The sequence below is a fragment of the Schistocerca gregaria genome, chromosome 1 (genome assembly GCF_023897955.1).
Source record: "Schistocerca gregaria isolate iqSchGreg1 chromosome 1, iqSchGreg1.2, whole genome shotgun sequence".
NCBI lineage: Eukaryota > Metazoa > Arthropoda > Insecta > Orthoptera > Acrididae > Schistocerca > Schistocerca gregaria.
In genome coordinates, this window is record NC_064920.1 from 1,159,893,901 (window position 1) to 1,159,909,803 (window position 15,903).

The window sequence follows — 15,903 nt, forward strand, 5'->3', positions numbered from 1 at the left end:
TTTTTTAGTCGAGATTGGTATCAGAAGTAATTTCATGTTGCGATGTCAGCCACAGTCTGACAACTGTTGACCAGTCACATATGAATAGCCTGAAAGATCACTTTATAATATGTTGCAGGCAGATATATTCTCAGTATATGCTGATGTAGAACAGGGACACTGGGATGAAATACTGCCTGATGTGACATTTGCATACAACACAGCAAGCAAGACACTACAGGTTTCACATTGCTTTTTCTGCTTCATGGTCGCAAGGCAACAGATACACTGCTCATTTAAACTGGACAATAATCACAATCATAATGCAAAACAGCTCATGACCGGGACTGAAAATGCAAGCAGCTTGTTCACATTATTATCCTCACATTATTATCCCTGGATGACAGCACTACAATGCCAAGCACTGGGCAGTGAGATATAGCCCAGGAGACTTGATTTGGACTTTTACACTTAAGCAGAAAGTAGGACTATCAGAAAAGTTACTAAAGTGTTATTTTACGACGTATGATATGCTTTGTCACTTGTCAGACATCACATAAGAAATCAAGGATTATGACCCATCACCAAGAAGACAAAACCACAGAGAAGTCATACACATCCTCCATATCAAGTCCTACTACAGTCCAGATAATACAATTGGATAGATAAAAATAGTCTATTTACCAAGTGGCAGCAGTATAAACCACACATAGAGATTAAACAATGTGCAAGCTTTCCAAGCCAGTAACTCCTTCTTCTGGCAGAAGGGTTGAAGAAGAAGGAAAAGGCCTGGCAAGGTTTAGGAAATGGACAGAGTTTGAAAAAGTCACCCAGAACCCCAAGTGGGTTGAGATGGAAAGATTAATGTTGTCAACTGCACTGGATGGGCTTTGAAAACCTGAAATCTTAAAGGAGGAAGGTACAGTAATACATGAGACAGAGATTACTGCTAAAACATTGTACAACAGTTAATAAGAACAGAAATCTAAGTGCATTATATATGGTGGAGGCGTGGGGCAGGAAAATATAGATAGTCAGAAATAAAAGATACCGAAAACTAAAAGGGAATCAAGAGAGGAACAGTTACATAGAAGAAATGTTGAGACTCAAGAAATTAAATAAAACAATTACATAAATTAAGGCCAAATGATTGGCGAGAACCAAGGCCGTGTTGTAACACCAGTTCCCATCTGTGGAATTCTGAGAAACTGGTGTTTGGGGGAAAAATCTAGATGGCATGTGTGGTGAACCAGGCACTGATATCACGACTATCATGTTCTAAAGCATGCTCTGCAACAAGATATATTGTGTGTTGCCATTATACAATTCTGTCCATGCCCATTTGTCCTAAATGATAACTTGGTGGTGTCATACTAATGTAGATGGCCAGACAGTATTTACATAACAGCTGGTACGTGAAATGTCATTTCACAGGTGGTTCTCTCTGTCTCTGATGGTATATGTTTGGTCGGTTATACGGCTGGTATAGGTGCTGGTAGAATGGTGCATAGGGCATGTCTAACGGCAGAGGCAGTCATGCATTTAGGAGCCATAAGGTAGGGAAATGGGTACAGAAGAAGCACAGGATCTGACCAGGATACTGCAGCAACTGGGTGGGGGTGGAGCAATAAAAAGCTATTATAGGTGTGATTGGCAAAAATGGACTTCAGTTCAAGAAATGATCCCCCCCCCCCCCTTCCACACTGAAATCTCAATTTATAATTTCTGGAATATACTTGAAATACTTATGTTTGTAATGTTTGTTCATATATTCTCGAAGATTTGGAGTTTGTATAAATAGCAGCACTTTCACGAAGTTCATAAATGCTTGCATTTATGCATCTACGAGCTCTTATTGTATTAATGGATTCAGTATTGTATTGCTTACATGTAAGCACCTATTAGCTTAGGACTATGGCATTTTGCTGCATGCTTCGTATTGTTGACAGTCACAAATAATTTGACAGATGTAAATTTTGACTATGGGCACTAAGTGCCCAAAACTGATAAAGAAATTAAATTTCTTTTAGATTAGATTATATTAGAGATTAGATTCAGGTTTTGTTCCATAGACCCAAAAAATGACATGATTCTCATGGATGTGGAACATGTCAGAAAGTATAACATAAAAACATAAAACATTTGAATATAATACTTACTACCCTGATTATTTGTCAGGAGATAGTCGAAATAGGTTAATACAATGCAGTAAACTGGAACCGCTAATATTTACAGAATTAACACGCTGTCAGAATGAACAGTTATGCAGTATTAATAAATTTATCATACACAAAATACCTATTCTTTACTGTTGTCTGAAATCTAACAGATATTTTTACTTAAGCTTAACAGTATCTGTTAAGATATTCATCTATGGAGTAGAAGGAGTTGCCTATCAAAAAGTCTTTCAAACTCTGTTTAAACTGTGCTTTATCTGAAGCCAAGTTATTAATGGTTGATGGCAATTTATTAAAAATGTGTGTTTCTGAATATTGCACCCCTTTTAAGACCAAGATAAGTGATTCAGGTCTTTATGTACATTGTTCTTATCCCTAGAATCACTTACCTTGGTCCAAAAAGAGGTCCAATATTCAGGAACACACATTTTTTAATAAACTATAAACTTGGTTTCAGATAAAGCAACTGGTTGCTTATTATTTCATTATATACAACTACAGTTGTATGAAGATGAATAAAATACTAAATACAAGATGTCAAAGCACCTAACAAGATTTAAACCCACAACCTTTTGCATATGAGGCTAGCACTATAACACTCTTAACACCAGGGACCTTAACCTACTTCATTGTATAGATGGCTTCAGAAAGTTGATCCACTACTGGGAACCTCTCCTTGTCAGTCCAGCACTTACTTCAGTTCTGTTCTGACTATGCTGGTGTTGATGTTCTGACCCTGCATACTGATTTGGATTTGATTGTGGTTTCAATGTAAAAATAGATGAGGTTATCTTCTTCAAATAGGCAAATGGGTTTCATGATAGCACACTGTACATTTAATGATGTGGCATATTTTCTATGCACTATACTAAATGTAGTAAGAAAGCAGTTTTAATTCTGTCACAAAATACCACAACTGTGCTTCTATTAATAATTAAAATACATCGTATCATATTTCTTCATTGGGAGGGATAGATTGCTAGTCACCACATAGATGAGGTACTGATTCACAGACAGGCACAATGAAAAAAACTACTAAAATGCTTAAGGTTTCATACAAGCACAACTCACACATGCATAGCTAATGTCTCTGGGCACTCGGGCTTGACTGCAACTGCATCTGATGTGAGCTACAATGTCTTGGAGCTTGTGGTGAAGGCCTGGAGGAGGAGGAGGAGGAGGAGGAGGAGGAGGAGGAGGGGGGGGGGGGGGAGAAAGAGGAGAGAAGTGAAAAAGACTTGGTGCATTAGTGAGATAGAAGGTGTGTGCAGTGCTGGAGAGGGAGCAGGCAAGGGAACAGGTGAGTGAAGCATATAGACTAACAAAGGCTGAGGCCAGGGAAGTTAAAGGGAATGAAGGATATGTTGTAGGTAGGATCTCACATGCACAATTCAGAGAAGCTGGTGTTGGTACAAAAATCCAGATGTTGCAGCTTTTGAAGAAGCACATCATTTTGAGAGGCATGTTCAGCAGCTGGGTTGTCTAGCTGTCCCCTGACCACAGCTTGGCAATAGCTTTCATGGCAACAGCTTGGCAGTGGCTTTCATGTGGACAAACAGCTTGTCAGTTGTTATGCCTGCATAGAAAGCCGCACAGATCACATGTCTGCTTTTACAGGTGGCCCTGCCTTTGATGGGGTAGGAGATGGTAGAATATGTGTGGGACAAGTCCCGCATCTAAGTCTATTGAAGGGATATGAGCCTTAAGGCAAAGGGTTGCGGGCACAGGAATGGGGGAGGGTATTGTGGAGGTTTCATAACGGCGGAAGACTACTGTGGGAGGGTAAGGAGGATACTCATTTTAGGGCACACTGAGAGGTAGTAGAAACCTTAGTGAAGAATGTGATTTTGTTGCTCCCATCCTGGGTCATCCTGAGTCACGAGAGGAATGCTTCTTTCTCACAAGAGAGTGGTACTGAGTCATGAGAAGAGTGCTCTTTTGTCACCAGATAGTAAATACAAGGGGAGTGGTAGGTGACTGGTGAGACAAGGTATGAGAGATCTGTTTCTGGACAAGATTGGGAGGACAATTTCAGCTCATGAAGGCTTCAGTGAGACCTTTTGCATATTTGGAGAGGGACTGATCATCACTACTGTTACGATGACCATGGGTAGCTAGGCTAGGCTTTTTTGTATTGAAGGAGAAGCAGATGTCAAAGTAGAGGTATTGTTGTTAGATAGAAGTTTGATGTGGAAGAAGGTACTGATGCAACCATCCTTCAGGCTGAGGTCAACATAAAGGTAGGTAGCTTACTGGATTGAGGAGGATCAGATGAAGTGAATGAGGGAGAAAGTATTGGAGTTAGGGAGGAATGTAGATATGGTGTCCTCACCCATGGTCCAGATCAATATGTCATTGTTGGGTTTGAACTATGTGATGGGTTTAGGATGTGTCTAGGTGGCCCATGAAAAGACTAGCATAGAATGGTGCCACATGGATGCCCATTGCTGCACCATGGATTTGTTTGTAAGTGATGCCTTCAAAGGGAAGTAACTGTGGATGAGGATATAGTTAGTCATGGTGACCAGGAAGGGGAGTGTAGGTTTGGAGTCTGTCAGACATTGGGACATGTAGTGATCAATAACAGCAAGACTATGGGCAATGGAGATGTTAGTACAGAGGGGGGTGGCTGCCTGGTGGTAAAGGAACAGGAACTGTGGAGAGTCATGTAGAAAATAGTTGGTGTCCTTTATACAGGAGGATAAATTAGATGTAGTAGGTTGAAGGTGTTGGTCCACAAGAACAGAGATTCTTTTTGTGGAGGCACAGTAACCAGTCACACTGAATCATCCTGTGTGGTTCATTTTATGGACTTAAAAGCAGGTAGAAGGTGGGGGGATAGGGATTCAAAGGAGGGGTTCTGGGATGGACCTACAGATTTGCACAGGGCTTCTGATTTCTGGAATGGAGTTACTGTGGCAGGGGGGCATATCTGACAACAGGTGGAGTCCCTCCTCCAGGTAATCGCCATGGCTTATAACCAACCCATCCAATATCCTTGTCCATCCCTAAGCCACCCTCACTATCAACCCCTTGCCCCAAGCTCACATCCCTGCAATAGACCAAGATGAAAGATATATCCCATGTATCCTCCCACTGCCAGATACTCCAGTTCTGTCACAGGACTCTCCTACCCCACCAAAGGCAGGGCCAGCTGTGAAACCAACTGTGTGATCTACCAACTAAACTGCAACCACTGCTGCTTTCTGCATGGGCATGACAACTAACAGCTGTCTGTCCACAGGAATGGCCACCACTGAATTGAGGTCAAGAGACAGCTGGACCACCCAGTTGCTGAACATGCCACCAACATGATGTGGCTCACTTTATTGACTGCATCACAACCTGCACCTTCTGGATTATTCCTGTCCACACACCTACTGGTCCTTTTCCCTTCTGTAATTCACTCTTCTTCTTCCCCCCAACAGCCCAGTACAGCTTCTTGTCACTGCCACATCCCTGCCCACTACCACAGGCAGAACTAGCATTTTCCCCCACCTCACCCCATGCCTCCTCCTTACCACCACAACCCACCCAGCAGATTGCTGTTCACTTCAGATGCAGTCACAGTTTGGCTCCAGCACCTGGAGACTGGCCATTTGTATGCAAGTTGTGCTTGTGTGAACGGGTTTTTCTAAAACGAAACTTCCTGGCAGATTAAAACTGTGTGCCCGACCGAGACTCGAACTCGGGACCTTTGCACACAGTTTTAATCTGCCAGGAAGTTTCATATCAGCGCACACTCCGCTGCAGAGTGAAAATCTCATTCTGGAAACATCCCCCAGGCTGTGGCTAAGCCATGTCTCCGCAGTATCCTTTCTTTCAGGAGTGCTAGTTCTGCAAGTTTGGCAGAAGAGCCTCTGTAAAGTTTGGAAGGTAGGAGACGGATACTGGCAGAAGTAAAGCTGTGAGTACCGGGCGTGAGTCGTGCTTCGGTAGCTCAGTTGGTAGAGCACTTGCCCGCGAAAGGCAAAGGTCCCGAGTTTGAGTCTTGGTCGGGCACACAGTTTTAATCTGCCAGGAAGTTTCATATCAGCGCACACTCCGCTCCAGAGTGAAAATCTCATCTGGAAACATCCCGCAGGTTGTGGCTAAGCCATCTCTCCGCAGTATCCTTTCTTTCAGGAGTGCTAGTTCTGCAAGTTTGGCAGAAGAGCTTCTGTAAAGTTTGGAAGGTAGGAGACGGATACTGGCAGAAGTAAAGCTGTGAGTACCGGGCGTGAGTCATGCTTCGGTAGCTCAGTTGGTAGAGCACTTGCCCGCGAAAGGCAAAGGTCCCGAGTTCGAGTCTTGGTCGGGCACACAGTTTTAATCTGCCAGGAAGTTTCATATCAGCGCACACTCCGCTGCAGAGTGAAAATCTCATTCTGGGTTTTTCTACTTCAGAAGAAGGACTTGCTCTGCAAGCTTAAACACCTAAGCAGTCTTTTTCGTTGTGTTTGTCTGTGATTCATTGTCTCCTCTAAGTGGTGAGTAGTAATTTAGCCTTTCCATGTTGTTGTTAATCCATCCAGGACGTTCAATTGTTTTATATTTCTTTACTAATAAACTTACTTTGTGTATCCAAGATCCAGTGCGAGTTGCAAGGCTTTTAAGCTTCTTGCTCCAGAACGGCATGAAAATATCAGAGGTGCATTCAGGCCGGGCTTCTTTGCTCCATATTTCTTTTGGAAATCATTTTCTGAGAGATCTTTTAAAGCACTCTGGAGCTCGGTCACTAAAATGCAATGCCATAAAGTTTTAGTTAGGTTGGTGCTTAACCTACACTTATACTTATATCACTTCGGACCCTTCTTCATATTTTCTCGCTACATCAGTTGAAGGGATTGGTGGAAGAATGTGCTAATCCTCAATTTTGCACGCATTAATATTCTTATCTTTGAATTTATTCTTTCTAGCAATAACTGAAAATGACCCTCTTGAGGTTAGCACTTTCTTCTGCCAATACCTTCAATTATTTCATAACTTGAAAGTTAGTTACATGCTCCCTAGATCATTTACACAACGTAGTGTAATTTGTGGATTGAATTCAGACAGTTTTGATTGTTTATATGGCTGCATGTTGCCCTTTTGCAAATAAGTTTTATAATGAGACAATAATTTCACAAAAATATAAATATGCTCTTTTTGTACACTACATGCTCTACAAGTTTCTTAATTTAAATTGTCTGTAAAACTGAAATGGGTATCAAGCAGAAACATTTTCTGTTTGCTTTCAAAGCCAATCTTCATATAATTTACATTATTGGTAATTGGCCAATCATTTTTAAAAGAATAATTAACCACCATCAAATTCAGAGAAGAGTAATGAAGGTCATTTTTTGTGATATTAAAATTACAGACATCATCATTATTGTTATTATCAACTGCAATGGATTGTTTACTATGAATTTCCTTAAAGAAAATATGCTCTGTGTAACTGCAACAATAGTGCAAAACTCTTTCATGATTTGCCTATTAAGGCATTATGGGTGATTGACATATACTGTTCTTACTGCACATTTTTATACAATGAAAACTTTTCCTGAAAAAAAAAAAATTAATTTTAATGCTACACATTCCATTCGATTTGATAAAACAAATCCTTCACATTGCCCAGTTCCATCCATCATTCTTTCACCTCTGTCACATTTCAGATTCATGGTGGTGCTACACCTTGCCTAAAGATGTGTTTCCAGAATCAGTCCATGTTAAGTGACCTAATGATCTCCACTCGACCCTCTCCAATTTTGTTGAAATTTTTACAGGATGTGCATATAGGTATCACATGAAGCCACGCCACATTACAGTTTGAAAAACAGTATGGTGGGACCACTAGCTTTTGTAAAAATTGTGTAACCGAAACAATTGAAAGTATCACATTTAATCAGTTGTGACTACAGATGGCAAAATAACTAGCAACAGTCAGAAAGTTGTACAAGAACATGTTTTTAAAATGTTTGTGCAGCTCATGCGATGAATCGAACACAGATAGTTAATAGCAAAAATAATGACATTCCAGAAGAAATGCCAAATGAAGTGTATAATATTACAAGAGGTATGAAGCAGTAAAAGGGACCAGCAGATGATGATGTTTAAATGCAAATTATTAAAGCAAGAGGAAACATAACACAAAATGAACTTACAAAATTATTTACAGAATGTCTGTGGAGCAAAATAATTTACCAGAACTATGGCATTCTTTTAACTGTTCTACATCACAACAAGGAAACAAATAAGACACTAAGTACTAAATACCTATCGATTTTCTTTCCATAACACACCAGAGATCCAAACGAATGTTGATGGAAAACTCAGTAAGTACAAGACTAACTGTCGCAAAGAAAGAAGAGAAAATGGATAATCTGGGCAAAATAATCAGAAGAATATCCAACAAGATACTATGCAATGTGAAGATGTGCATCGAGAGGGTGGAGATGAAAACTCATTACAGAAGATTTCAAAATTAATATCAACAAGAACAAAATAAAAATTTAAGTACCTAAGAGAAAGGTTATTAAAAGGCAACAATCTAACCAGTAAACAGCTCTAGAAATGAATAAAAAAGCAGAAAATCAAGATTCAGTTACTGAAGAAGGTGTAAAAAATGTAGCCAAAAAATATAGGGCAGAAGAAGCCCAGTAATGTATTGCTGTTTTCTTTTAATCTGTTATCTAGATACAAGAACAGACAAACTGTTGCATATCAGTTAGTGTAAATGAATATAAAATGCAATTTTATCATAATTTCAAATAATTATTTGGAGAATGCATGTGGAGCAAAATAATTTTCCACAACTATGACAATGTTTTAACTGTTCTATTTCACAAGAAAGGTTCTATTTCACAAGAAAGGAGACAGAAAAGACAAAAAATAATATTTAATAAAAAAGAAAAATAAATAATATTAAAAATCTACATACAACTGTTTGGCCATCTGGCACACAGATGTATGTATGTCCGAACCAGAAGATACACACTACTGGTCTAACACACTACACTACAATGTTGTATCAAAATTTTGTCATTTAACAAAACTAGATTTCCTCATTTGTTTGGATAGTTGGCCTCTGTCACACTGAGACACAACTCAGGATTGACAGGGTCTCAGGAAATCCTTCCTGGCTGCCTCTGGAACTTATCTCCTGGCTGCCTCTGGAACTTATCTCCTGGCTGCCTCTGGAAGGTTATTGTAGGTGATTGTTCAGCCATGACGTGTCTATTTTTATGATGTATGGCCTCTTCATGCTTGTCTCTCAGCCATGTTGGCTTGCAATTCATCAATTGGTATTTTGCCTGTCAGCAAGTTCAGCTTGTGCCAAAGCTCCTGATTTCTTATGATGTTGCAGGCACGTGTATTGCCCAAGATGTTCCTATCCTGGTCTGTAACATCTTCTCTACTGGCTCACTCCCAGAGGACGTGATCCAGGGTGCCAATTGCTCCATATTCACAAGTATCTGTGGTGTGTTTTCAGTAAATAGCTATGAAATGACCCATGCCCCAATAGGTGGAATATAGCTCCCTTGATTTGAAGGACATATGGTGTTCTTGATCTGTCTTTTATGTTTGGAAGGAACTGGTAAGTTCTCCCTCTGTTTCTACCCTGTCCCAGGTTTCTTGCCACTCCCTATCAGTGCATGCCTTTATTTCCTTATTTGATGTGGCGCTTGTGCTGATTATTTCCTTTATCTCATCATATTTGTCTTCTTGAGCCAATATTGTGCACTCCTCTCCTCCTTACTGCTAGGCCCAACACTGTAAGCTGAGTTTCACCATTAATGCCTCAGCTGGTATTGTTCTGCACATTCAGGAGAAGGAGTACATTTGTCTGAGCTTGCTGAAAAAAAACCTGTACTTTTCTGGCTTCATCAGCCCATATGCTTGACCCATAGTTCTCAATAGTAATCAGAACTGTGTTTGCACTTAGAGGCAGCTGAAAACTTCGTCTTATTGGTGCTGTTTTGATCAGGAATCTAATGCTTATCTGGCAAACAATTCAGTTGTGTGCAATAAACTTTTAATGTATGTTGATGTTTAAACCTATATACTTCTTTTTTCTTCAGAGGTTGGTCATTTATTCTGACTGTGGGGTTTCTAAATCTCGATAATGTTTATTTTGGTAACATTCTGTAGCTGATTCAGTAAAGGCTCTGTGTCTACAAGTCAGAACTCTGGGCCACTGAGCCCACCCGGGCAGCCTCTTTTGATATTTTATTTCCTGGGCATTCCAGTTTCACTTGCCTGCCTGTGCAGTAATCTCATAGGTTGTTATGGACACACCTGGATAGTCCATCTGCTTCATTCTTTTGAACAGGGCAGGGCACCATAAGATATCAGATGTCCCAGCTACATCGATCATTATGCCTATAACATGCTTGTCATCTGGACTGTTCACAATATGCTTTGATTTACTGCATCCTTGGTGAAGTTGTCTTTCCTGAAACCAACCATAGTGCAGGGGGCTCAGGCGAATTTCTTGTCTGTGTCCTCTCGGGTGATGGCACAGGTTTTGCTGCAATTTGGGTGGGAGATTTATCAAACAAACTGTCCTGTAAGAGCTTTGTTCTTTGTATCTTTACCTTAGGTGTTAGGAACAATTTGGACTACCAGCTAATGTAACACTTCTGTGATATCTCTATCTGGCCCACATGTGCTTTCTTCTTTAATTTCATTATTGCCAGTCTCATTCTTCCTAGGCCAAAGGACACACAATTCTACTATTAAGATGCTGCTCTAGTAATTCAGAGTGAAGATACTGATGGTATGCCGTGTCTCCCTTCATCATATTGTCCAGCAGCAGTGTTCTCAGTAGGTACTGCACTGTTGTCTCCAAGTCTATCATCGTCGTGCCATCGAATTGTCACAATGCTAATAATACAGTGGGTGACTGAACCTTATTTGTTGCAAGTTTGTATGGAAACCCCCAAATATCTGTTACCGTTTGGTCCTTAAATTTAGTCCGTGACATTTGCCTCCCAATGTTCTACTCTTGTTGGGGTACCAGTTCTTTGTGTTATTGTTTGATAGAAATTCAACCTTCTTCATTGTTCTTTTTCCCTAAGGATCTCTGGTAGTATCTTCTCACCTGCATCAATGTGCACATTAAAGACTGCAGCAAAAATGTATCTCTCATGTCGACTGGGTATTGTAGCTGTTTTTAACTTTTCCATGGGTGGTTGTATCTCCTGACAATTGAAAATGTTGACTAGTTACGTAAAATGTGTAGGTCCATCTCTTCTAATATTTTCCTTCTTGCATCACCATGCACTGCACTTCACATTTATCTGATGATTTTAATTATTTGCTTATGTTCCATTGCCATGAGGATGTAGGTTGACTGCCAGTAAATTCTATGGGAGCCTAGCGGGAAGTAGTTTTTATTCTGATCTTCGTCATATAGAACTGAGCCATGGGTCATCACTAACTACTTGTACAGATGCTTGATATCAAGCACATTCTGCCTTCTCTTAGAAATGACATCAAGTGTTGTAGGCTGGCAGCAGCAAAGGAAATAATTTGTCTGGACACAAAGAATGAAATATAGTGAGTAGGAGAACTGTTATTTCTATTCAACATCATGTCCAGCACTCATTGTACATTTGTAGATCACAGTTAAGAGATACAGCTTCACACACTAAATGGTGCAAAAGGAATGGTGGCAGTAAGCTTACATATAGCACTATGAAATAGTGACTGTATACAATAAAAAAGTTGTTGCACCAGATGGTATCAGCTATGTGGCACCAACTGACCAGACATTATCAAATACGATGGTTACCCCAACCATGATGTTTGAATGTGAAGAATCAGATGTATACTTCCAACTGAGCTACTGGTCATTAGCATATATTCATAATGTTATATTACACAAGAATTATAATTATTCACAAAACAGAATGTGCAAACAAATCGAAGACATACAGTCAGATTTCTTTTATTTTATATTTATTACTTTTGTATTCTAAGAAAAATATTGAGCCCAGCTGTTACATGTGAAACTCATAACAGTTCTCCTAAGTAAAACAGCAACAAATATGAAGCTTCTTTGAATACTACAGTTCTTACTAAATATGTTTTATTGTAAAAGATGGTATACCATTGCCTTCCTCTCACCTGAGAGCTAGGTCACCCATTCGGTCAACTTACCATTTCCACACAAATAGAGCACTTTCAGAGAGGAAAGGCACATTAAATGGCAGAAAAAATCCTAAGATACAATGGGTATAAAACACTGAACCTTTCAATCTGTAATGTTACATTTACATTCATAGTAACCGAGCTAACTCACTGCATCTCCCATCAAAATACTACAGACTGGACATTTCTGCCAAATGTGCAGTGATAGTACTAAAATCTAATTTTTTAGGCATTAAGTGGATTGTTATTCAAAGTATTTAATTTCTTCCACTCTTAGTATTTTAGCACAAGGTCACGTGGTTTGTGGTTTCACTGTACTAGAAAAATAATTTTTAAAATCAAAAGTTCTTACAAGGAATATTAACACTTCCAGGAAGTTCTCCAGTTTCTTGTAGCTCACGAGGCTCCCGAACATCAACCAAATAAAGTTCTTTTCTGGCTATTAGATTTACAAGGTCATCATAAGAGAGTGCTTTGTCTGCACTGATCTTTACAGGTGTTTTCTGAGCATCTTGGCACCATGCTGATGTACTAAAGCTGAAACAAAAACAGAGGTAGCATGTATTATTTATTTACCATTTCAATGACAGCATAAGAGTCTACCATTTCACCTCTCCCTCCGCTACAGGCCTTAACTCCTAATGGTGCAGGGGCTGCTATTTTATTAGGTACATACTGTACAGACTTTGTGAATGATAATTGGTGAAGTACTCCCAAAGTGTGTACCAACGAGGAACAAATAACAAAAACACTGTGGTCACAGCTTTAAGTTTAGAACTAGCAACCAAGTGTACTGTCTCTAGAGCACAATGACTGAGATGAAATTTTATTTTAACCTCCAGGATAAATACTGTGTCAGATAAATGAAACTGTTTAATTTTAAACTGAATATGTTAATTTGCGAATATATGAAGGGAAAACAAACAGTTCGATGTTCTCGTGACAATGAAGTCATTATTGATGGAGTATAAATTCAGATTGGAGAAGGGTGTGGATGGCAATAACACTGCTGCTCTAATGAAATTACCAGAATTCGGAATTCACATCAAGTGATTTATGGGAACTACAGAAAATCTACATTTCGATCGGTGCATAAGGATTTCAGCCACATTCCTTACAAATATGGCAACGACCTTGCCGGAGCCAACTGAGGAGCTACTCGACTGAATAGTAGCGGCTCCAGTCAAAGAAATCCATCGTAAGGACCGGGTGACCAGTGTGCTGACCACACACCCCTCCTATCCGCATCCTCATCTGAGGATGACACAACGGTCGGAAGATCCCGATAGGCCACTTATGGCCTGATGACGGAGTGCTTTGCTTACAAATATGCCACCTCGCTCAGTGTTGCTTAAACATTATATAAAAAAAATTTTATATAAATCAATAACACCAGCACTGATTATACTTTGATACCGAGTGGCAAAACTAAACCAAAAGCAACTAAAATTACACTCAATAATGATCAGTTACATACTATTGATAATTTTTTAACTGATGCCCAAAAAATTAGAAGAGAAAAGAAAATTGGTGGTAAGGAAAAACTTATCAAATGCCTAACAAAAAGGGAAAGAAGGTTCAGGACTAACAAAACATGAACAAGGATTTCTTCCTTTATTATTGGCAGCACTACCATATAAAGCAAATATTGGTTTATTAGCTAGTGGAGCAGCTGGAATCGTAAAAGTGGTAATGGAGAAGAAAAAAGATGATGCTGAATAAGAAGAGCAAAAAAGGCTGTACCAATGAAGAAGAAAGCTGGTGCTGGAATAAGAGAAAAACAGCAAAAAATAATCCATATGTATCATAATGCATTAAGTAATTCTGACACAGAAAAACATGCTTAACAGTTAAAAATCAAATACTCGCATGGTGTTTTTATGCTTGATGAATTACCTATACATCCTAGAGAATATGAATCTGGAATATGAATCTGGAATTTACACACAGCTGATTCTGCTGGCTATCACTGGATCTGCTATTATGAGAATAAAGATAAAAATATTGTGTTTGATTCATTTAAAGGAAATATTCCTTAAGTAGTAGTTATTTATCTTGGCTCAAGTGAGTTGCACTACGATAGACAATGAATACAAAATTTTAATGAAGTACTTTGTGGCTATTTGTGTATATTTGTTTTAAAACTTGTCAGATAATTATAAGTTTAATGGTATTTTGAATCTAATAAATGGATATTTTTGGAACTAAAGAGTGGTCTAAAAGCAGCTGCAAGTTCAATGAGCAAATAAAATTTGAAAGAGTCAAAACAGAATTGGAATCAAAAACCAAAGGTCTTCAATCAATTATTAAAACATATCCATCCGCACATATACAGACACAAGCAGACATATCCATCTGCACATATACAGACACAAGCAGACATATCCATCTGCACATATACAGACACAAGCAGACGTATGTATGGAAATGTGTGTGTGTGTGTGTGTGTGTGTGTGTGTGTGTGTGTGGGTGGGTGCGCGCGCGCGATTGTATACCTGTCCCTTTTCCCCCTCAAGCTAAGTCTTTCCACTCCCGGGATTGTCATGACTCCTTACCCTCTCCCTTAAAACCCACATCCTTTTGTCTTTCCCTCTCCTTCCCTCTTTCCTGGTGAGGCAACAGTGGGTTGCGAAAACTTGAATTTTGTGTGTGTGTGTGTGTTTTTGTGTCTATCAACATACCAACGCTTTCGTTTGGTACGTTCCATCATCTTTGTTTTTAGATATGTGTTGGATAATCTGTGTGAAATAACTAGTCTTAATCAATAATAAAAATATTGCATTAATACAAACATCATAGTGTAGAAAAGTTAAAACTGTTTCAGTAGATGCAAAAATAATTTTATCTGGTGAAATTTAATCTTATATTAATGAATAACCTTAATCACCTTTCGGACTAGGTGTTTAAAATGTATAAAACTTACTGATCCATATCATCCAAAAGAATAACATCAACAAATGCAAGACAAAGAATTGAAGGGGAACTTGTACGTGTAAAACTAAAGAGTAGTAAATTTGTTAAAAAAATTTGTAGGTGAAGGTGCGACGAAATCCCTCACTCCTAATATTTGTGAAGGAATTATTAATGAATTACATAAACTGATGACAAAAAATTTTAAAAGAAGAATAATGTAAATAAAATAGAAAGAAACTTCCACATGGGAAAAATATATTAAAAACAAAGATTCCAAGAGTTACCAAGTGGGAAAGCGCCGGTAGACAGGCACAATAAATAAAACACACAAACATACACACAGAATTTCTAGCTTTCGCAACTGACGGTTGCTTCTTCAGAAAGGAGGGAAGGAGAGGGAAAGACGAAAGGATGTGGGTTTTAAGGGAGAGGGTAAGGAGTCATTCCAATCCCGGGAGCGGAAAGACTTCCCTTAGGGGGAAAAAAGGACAGGTTTACACTCGCGCACACACACACATATCCATCTGCACATACACAGACACAAGCAGACATTTGTAGAGGCAAAGAGTTTGGGCAGAGATGTCAGTCGAGGCGGAAGTACAGAGGCAAAGAAGTTGTTGAAAGACAGGTGAGGTATGAGCGGCGGCAACTTGAAATTAGCGGAAGTTGAGGCCTGGCGGATATCGAGAAGAGAGGATACACTGAAGGGCGAGTTCCC

General features: G+C 39.3%; 1 protein-coding gene across 4 annotated transcripts in view; it reads right to left on the bottom strand.

The window, feature by feature from the left end:
* Positions 1-15,903, bottom strand: part of LOC126284120 (uncharacterized) — a 424,622-nt gene that overhangs the window by 11,264 nt on the left and 397,455 nt on the right. For all 4 annotated transcript variants that reach the window (XM_049982826.1, XM_049982815.1, XM_049982834.1 and 1 more), the window contains 2 exons: positions 12,625-12,809; positions 6,711-6,873 (listed from right to left, as the gene is read on the bottom strand). In XM_049982826.1, coding sequence (XP_049838783.1) covers positions 6,711-6,873; positions 12,625-12,809 — 348 coding nt within the window. The remainder of the gene's footprint in view (positions 1-6,710; positions 6,874-12,624; positions 12,810-15,903) is intronic.